This window comes from Dryobates pubescens, chromosome 10 (genome assembly GCF_014839835.1).
Source record: "Dryobates pubescens isolate bDryPub1 chromosome 10, bDryPub1.pri, whole genome shotgun sequence".
Classification (NCBI taxonomy): domain Eukaryota; kingdom Metazoa; phylum Chordata; class Aves; order Piciformes; family Picidae; genus Dryobates; species Dryobates pubescens.
In genome coordinates this window covers 7,139,666-7,147,076 of record NC_071621.1, presented here as the reverse complement: position 1 = coordinate 7,147,076, position 7,411 = coordinate 7,139,666, and the positions used below count along the sequence as shown (strand labels likewise).

The 7,411-nt window shown below is 40.5% G+C and overlaps 1 protein-coding gene across 2 annotated transcripts in view; it reads right to left on the bottom strand.

Annotated features, from left to right (window-relative positions):
• Window positions 1–354: 354 nt before the first annotated feature.
• The window catches only part of SLC9A7 (solute carrier family 9 member A7), an 88,703-nt gene continuing 81,646 nt past the window's right edge, over window positions 355–7,411 (bottom strand). For both annotated transcript variants that reach the window (XM_054164615.1, XM_054164616.1), the window contains one exon: window positions 355–2,901. In XM_054164615.1, coding sequence (XP_054020590.1) covers window positions 2,653–2,901 — 249 coding nt within the window. In that variant the 3' untranslated portion in view covers window positions 355–2,652. The remainder of the gene's footprint in view (window positions 2,902–7,411) is intronic.

Sequence of the window (7,411 nt, the reverse complement as noted above, 5' to 3'; positions counted from 1 at the left end):
GCAAGGGTCAGTGTCAGTAGTGAAGAGAGGCTAGATGTTTTAGTTTACAGCTGTTGGCAGCAAAGTCCAGTTTTGAAAGAAGACTTAAAATTAAAAAATAGATAAAAGTTAAGAAAGGAATTCATTGTTGTAATACAGGAATGGAAGTTAAATGTGTGTATATGAGCCTCTTCTCGCTATGCTGGATAAACATTGTAAGTAGCTTTTGAATGTGAAATCAGACTATTACATTCATCACTTCTCGCCAATGATCCATCTGCTTTGCTTGCTCTTCCTCAGCCACATTTTGGGCTCACTGGTGAATTTGATTAAATTGCCCTTTTTTTTTTCCCCCCCTTTTTTTTGGCTATGGGAATTAAACACACAGACAGAGAAGCATCTACACTGAGATGTTTTATTGATGCTTTCCAGGTATTCAGCCTTCCTGAGGAAGTTAATGGAACAGAATTTCTACTTCCAGAATCTGCACCTGATCTTTCTTCTACACAAGAGATCTCTCTCTTTGTAAGGCTCTGTTTTTTTGGCCAAAGTGATTTGGTAAGCTTCAAGCTGCATTGTAAAGATTACCATTGTATGAAGTGCATTTATTTAGGGTAAGTTTCGTTGTTTGAACCCAAATATGACTCATATGACTCAGCTGCAACTCTAATGGTTGTAGCAGTCTCAAGTCCATACTCAGCTCTATCAGCATGTGTCCCAAAGACTTGTTCATAATGAATGCAGTTGTTTTTGTAATTGAGGAGGAAACTACTTTTCCTACCACCAGAGCACTTTTAAAAAGAAAACCCAAGCCTTCTAAACAGCATAAAAATCACACAGATCATGGCTATCTGCTTGGTATTCCTTGAAAGCAGATGAGAACTGAAATTGAGTTGTTCTGCTCAGAGATCTTCATCAGGCTATGTTACTCTTCACCATTTAAGAACAGAGCTCAGACTATTGTTCTTCCAGCTTTACCACAAGAAAAAAAGCTTCTGGTTTCCTTCTGTCTCTTCTTAATAATGTCAGACAGTCATTACAGATCAATGCCCTTTACAAATTTACCTTGGAGGGACAGACAAGGAGGTAGATCACTCATTAGAGAACACATTGAAAAGAAAGCAGACTAGACAAAATAACGTCAATGTTCTCTGCAGCAGTTAGTTGTCCTACCAAAGTTAGCCTGTTAAAGTTTAATAGGTAAGGAAAAACAGAGTGGGTATTTACTCACACAATTTTATGAGAGAAAAAAAATGAAATGGCAGCAAGAAAAACACACTTTTTAGACAAACTGATATTACATCACATTAGTGGCCACAGAACTCTTTAAAAAAATAAACTTTGAGACATGAGAAAGAAATCACATTTCAGCATGCTCTAAATAGCTGAGCTGCCTTTCAAAGCATAAGCTTCAGCTATTGGCAAAGACAATGATACCTCACTTGCAAATTAAAAAGCATTTAGCAATAAGTTAATGCTAGCCTACGTGTAAGTGGGCTAAATACTAGGCAAAGATTTTTTTTCCCTTTTCACATTGAAGATGATACTACAGTTCATCACTCCTGGAGCTTACATATTGTGCAATGCCCCACTGCAGTTCGACAGCTACTCTGCGAAAGAGAACAAAACACCTTTCTTTTAGGATAGTCACAAATGGTAAAGCCAGTAGTATTGGTTGGCCTGTTTAATTAGATGTTTGCTGTTTATCACACACAAGGACGGTAAGCAGAGTCCATGGATTCTTCTGAGCAATATGAAACCTCATGGTTCCATGCAAGAATACTGCCCCTCACTCTCTATTTTTCCCCTCTCCCCTCCTCTTCTGTGCTGCTTTACCCAGCTCAGGATATGTTCCCAACTATCTTCATGCGATTTTAAAAACCTTAAGGGAGAGAAAGTTTTACCTCAGGATTGTCACCTGAGAGAGCCTGGCTCCAAGCTTATGTCGGGTCAAGTACATCTTAGACCACAGGAAGCCGATGTTTTTCTTTTGAGGCACTAAAAGTTAGGCTAATAGTAATAGTGAAATTGCCCAAAGCTAAAGGAACAAGTAACTCTCATTAACTTCCTATTTAAACACATGGTCAGTAAAGAAATCTTAGTTTCTCCTTTTTCTCCCCCTGTAATACATTAAGTACAGCTTGCAGTAACAGATTCCTTATGGACTCCTGCACTCCTGCACCTGTAGTCTTAATGTATACCGTCCTGTTTTACTCTATATTTCCCTCAGTCTCACAGAAGAAGTTAACAATGGATCTCTCCACATTCAGATACACACACATCCTTTTCCATCTCAATAACTATGTTTATATTTCTTTTTTACTTTCCCAAGCTAGGCCAAGACAAGCTCATACTGTGTGACAATTCGTGTGCCTCTCTTCAGAGAGAGCTGCTGCAGCTGAACAAGACAATTGCAGCATGCTAGCTATGCCTGGATTCAATATGCAGCTGAGAGAAGAATGACCAGTTTTCTCATTTGTCTATTTTTCAGACATTTAGAAAAACCCACTGTCAGCATTTTGAGTAAAAAATAGGTGACATCTCCAGACCCTAGTAAAACCACTTACGCATGTTAACTTGTTTAAATAAACATCCCCACCTCAAGTGTCACAGTGGCCTGCAGTCTTCCTTGATCCATCCACAGGGCAAGAGTTATTGTTACAGAGTCAGTAATCATGCATTGTCTTCCAGAGGAAATACTAGCCGGGTACCCCTGCTTGTAACTTCATGATCTGCTGCTCCCAAATCACGTTCCAGCGCTTCCTCTGAATTACTTTTTGTTCTCCTGCCGTCAAGGCTAGTGGTAGCTGTATGGGGGCCAGAAGAACCATTTGCAGTTATTGTTGTATCACCATATGTGACAGTAAGGTCACCATCATTGAGAATAAAATCAGAATCCTCTTCTCTAAGCTGTTCTTGATTCTGGAAATAAAGAAGAACAAAAATCTCTGTACAACATACATCATGTGGTCTTTGCCAAGACAGTAATTGAACAGAAAACTTTACCCCTGGGCTAATACAGAAGCAGTAAAGTTGCACCTTAAGTAATGTTAAAAATAAACTTGAACAGAGTGGTTGCAAATCGGCTTACTGCTCCCTGTATAACCACTGCTGCTGTGGAGAGATGAGGGGGAGCTGAATCCAAGAACTAGATTATGAAACTGGTAACTAGGGATTTAATAGCACTGGATGTTTACCAGAAAGTACAGGAGAGATGAGCAGTATACATGGGGCTTTGCATGACAATGTTGAGGGCAGTTCAGAAAAAAAGAACAGAGACCAAGCACAATTAAGCCACTCCAGACACAAAGTCAGAATTGCATCTGCATGATAATTAGTTATTAGTTCATTAGTAAAAAAATCATGCAAACTGGCAAGAACTCATTGAGCCCTAACTCTCTATATTCAAGGTTTCCTCAAGAATTTTTTGTTGCCGTTCAGAAGACTGTGGTTAGTTTTCAATCTCCTTGTTTATTCTTACCTGGTACTAAATAGACAATTACTTGACCTAGTTCTTAGCAATGTTCCTGAGCCATAAAAGTATGAAAGTCTGATACAAGGAAGTACTTGCTTCATAGTTTTGTAGCTAGCTCTGACACGTTCTCTTTTCAAAATCATTTAAGAAAGTGGCTCATGAAACCCTGTGAATTTATTTTGGCAGAGGTGGGATGAAGTACATGGTCAGAGACTAGAAATTGCTGAAGTGTAACATAACAATTTCTCTACACAGCATAATGCAACAGTAAGCAGTTGTACCGTCTTTCACTCCTGTTTAACATAGTCTTGATAAATGGCAAAGCATCTACATTAGACAGGAAATGGAGCTTCCTCGTATTTGAGGAAAATTCATCACTACTATAAGCCCCATTCTGTGCAACTGAAAGCAATTCTTTCCCCATAGTGCTTAGCAAGAACTGAAACCTCAAGTGTGCATATTGCTGTTCTCCTCAGGAGGCTGGACACCCACCAATCAGGCTGCCTTCTCAAGATACGTCGTTCTCTTGTACTTCGGCAAAGGAAGGAGGGCACAGGCTGTGTGATACAGGATGTCTGTCAGCAGCCTGACCAGAGAGCCCTACCTGCATTGCAGAACAGGAGTTGAGGGTACTGGAAATTTAAAATGCTGATTAACCTGTCCACAAAGAAAAATGCATGGCCCAGTTAAATAAAACTTCCCGAGAAAGCCTTTTGTCATGATTTCAAATGATAAATCAGCTGAAACAAAGCAGAAGTCTCTAGATGAGACAGAATATTTAAGTAGTGAAGACTGGAGAACGCGTCAGGAGTTTACCAAAACCAATGAAAGAAATGATGCAGTTCAGCATCAGGAGCAAGACAAGCCCTACTTTGAGTGCTAATTTCTCTGAACCTTTGTGGCACCCAAATTTATCATTGCTTATAAGAGACTGGGGTAATGTGATAGAGCGCACAGTTCTCAATGAGAAAATACAGTTTAGCACACTTTCTTTCTTTAATTGCAAGGAGAACACTGAACTACTGTCACTATCTTAAAAAGAAAAAGAAGCAGAAACTAAGAGTTCAGCTCCAGTTGGCAGAAACAGCCTTTACCAGCTTTCCATTGCAAAAAACCCACGGAGAAGTCTGAAGAACAAGACCAAAATGATTTAAAAAGGAACACAAAACAATTTGCTATTTAAGAACAACTGTTATCCCTATACACTCTGGTTTTGAAGAAGAGACATTCAAATAAGGATGAAAAGCAGAAATACCAGTAAGAAGCAGGCAGTCTACGACCATTGACTGGTTATGTTTTAAAGAAGTCTGAGAAGCTGTGTCACAAGTTGCCTTCAATGGTGTTTGCCCTGCGAGAACTGCCAAAGAAGGTGAGGCAGGGACAGAGTACCAGGAGATACTGTGATACCAGGGCCGTAAGTGAAGCAGCTGCAGCAAGCTCTCAAAGCATGTCTTGTTTCCACAACACTGTTTAACAGGGAAACCTTACAGCCACCTATCAGGCAGGGGATTGAAAGCAGCTCTGCAGAGGATGTGAAAGTACTAGTGTATGAAATGCTGAACACGAAGCCAGCAATGTCCACTGGCAGCCTGGAAAGGCAGCCACATTCTAGGCTGCATCAATAGAATTGTGGCCAGCAGGTCACGTGAGGCAATTCTGCCGCTCTGCTGAGACCTCACCTGGAGGACTGTGCCCAGCTCCGGAGTCCTCAGCACAAGTCATGGACCTGTTGGAGCAGGTCCAGAAGGCCACAAAAATTAGAGGGCTGGAAACCCTCTCCTATGAAGAAAGGCTGAGAAAGTTGGAGTTGTTCAGCCTGGAGAAGAGAAATCTCCGGGAAAATCTTATTGCTGCCTTTCAATACTTAAAGGGAGCCCATAAGAAAGATAGAGACAGCCTTTCTAGCAGGACCTGTTGCTACAAGACAAGAGGAACTGGTTTTAAACTAAAGAAGTTAGATTTAGACTAGATATAAGAAAGAAATTTCTTACAATGAGGGTGATGAAAACACTGGAACGGGTTGCCTGGTAGTACAAGTCCCATTCCTGAAAACATTCAAGGTCATGTTGGATGAGACAGAGCTGCTTGATCTAGTTAAAGATGTCCAAAACCCATGCAGTAAGCAAGGACTAGATGACCTTTGAGGATCACTTCCAACCCAAAACATTTTATGGGTGTATGACAAGAAACCAGTAAGAACACATACATTTGAGCTTCCCCAAAAAGCTGAAAAGTTCTTGGAAGCACAGTATTGAAAGGCCACAGGTTTTATACTACATGGCAAGTCCTAACTCAGTTTTTGCTGGTTTGTCCCTGACTATACTTACATGTATGCAAACATGACATGTTCCAGAGAAAACACTGAGCTTTCTCTCAACATAGTGAACAACTATTGCCTTGTACATGCCAAGTTCCACTTACTTATTTCACTCCTGAAAACACCACAAACAGCAGGCAATTTATTTCATATATTTCCCCAGAGAATACCCATGAACAATCACATGTAGCATACAGATTTGCTATGTTTGCAAGCAAAGAGGATGGGAGAATAAACCTATTGTGCTTCATGCAGTATGAACAATTCTTTCAAGAGAGACAGGAAATGTATCCAAGTAGATCCCTAGAGACTTGAAATTCTTCCAAGAATAACCCTAAACTGGCCTCTGCAATCCACTGCAGTTCTGTAGGAAGAGTTTCCAGTCACTCAAAAAACATAGGTCTGAACTACTTAAAGGGACAAGCCAGTATGGCTGAGTACCCAAAGTCCTGCAAACGGCTGAATTTGCTTTGATGCGTTGACCGTTACCGTGAGGCACCTCGCAGCATTCTGTCGCATTTGTGGTAAGAATCTCTCATGCTCCCAAGAATGTGTCCTGGAGATGTGAAAATGGCTAAAGCTTATTTAGTGACCACTTACAAAGCCAGTCTTTATTCTCTACTAGGGAAATGCAAAGAGAAGCCATACAAAGTACACTACACATACCAAGCGCCAGTAGTCACCAGGTACACGGCTGGTGTTGAATGCAACAGAGGCATCGTGGGTGACAAAACTTGCGTCTCATAACTTCAAAACAAAATTACCAGGCGGTTTGCATGCAAAAGATATTACAACTTAAATCTGATGCTCTGTTTTGAGCTTTTCCCCTCTCTCCCAGTTATGTTCAAATTCATCAAGGAAACTAAACAATTTTTGCTATGAACCACTAAGAAAGGGAACAAGGGAGACATAGCTAAACAGATTTCTCACCAACTTTGAAAGTTACCTCCTCCAAGTCCTACACAGACTGCAAATGAAGTTTCTTCACTGTGTTTGCATGTTTAGAAAAAAAAATTCATTTCCCTTTGCTTTCATAGCAAGCTGTCATGCTGGGTAAGGAGCAAGAACTAAGCACTTTCCAAAAGGATGGGCAGGAGAGTCTGTAGGACAAAACACACCCTGAAAAACACACCCTGCCAAAAAAGCAAATCCCAGGAGTGCTTCATGACAAAGAGCAAGTGATAACACAGATGCTTCTTCCAAACAGGATAAATAGTTGAAGAGAATTACCAGAATTTGCAAAGGATGTGTCAAACACGAAAAAAAAAGAGAAAGCTACCTTAGTTTGAGATATATTGGAAAGCAATAAGTGTGCACTGAAGGTAACAGCAGAAGAGACAAGTAGGAGTGCATTTTTGAAAATGACCATTTCAAACACTATCTGCAACAACCTTACATGTTTTTGAAGTTCCAGCTTGGATTCTCTTTGGGTGGGAAATGCTTAATGGTAAGCCTAATGGCAGTCTTAAGCAGTGAGAGAACATCAGCAAGGAACAGCAATGACCGCTCTGGAAAAAAAATCCACTGTACCTCACCCCTCCGTGCTGACACAGAACCTAATGTGTATGCCATGCAAATTCAAGCGTACAGGACATGATCTCATAATTAAGAATAAGTTGTAGGTGGACTATGTAATAAGA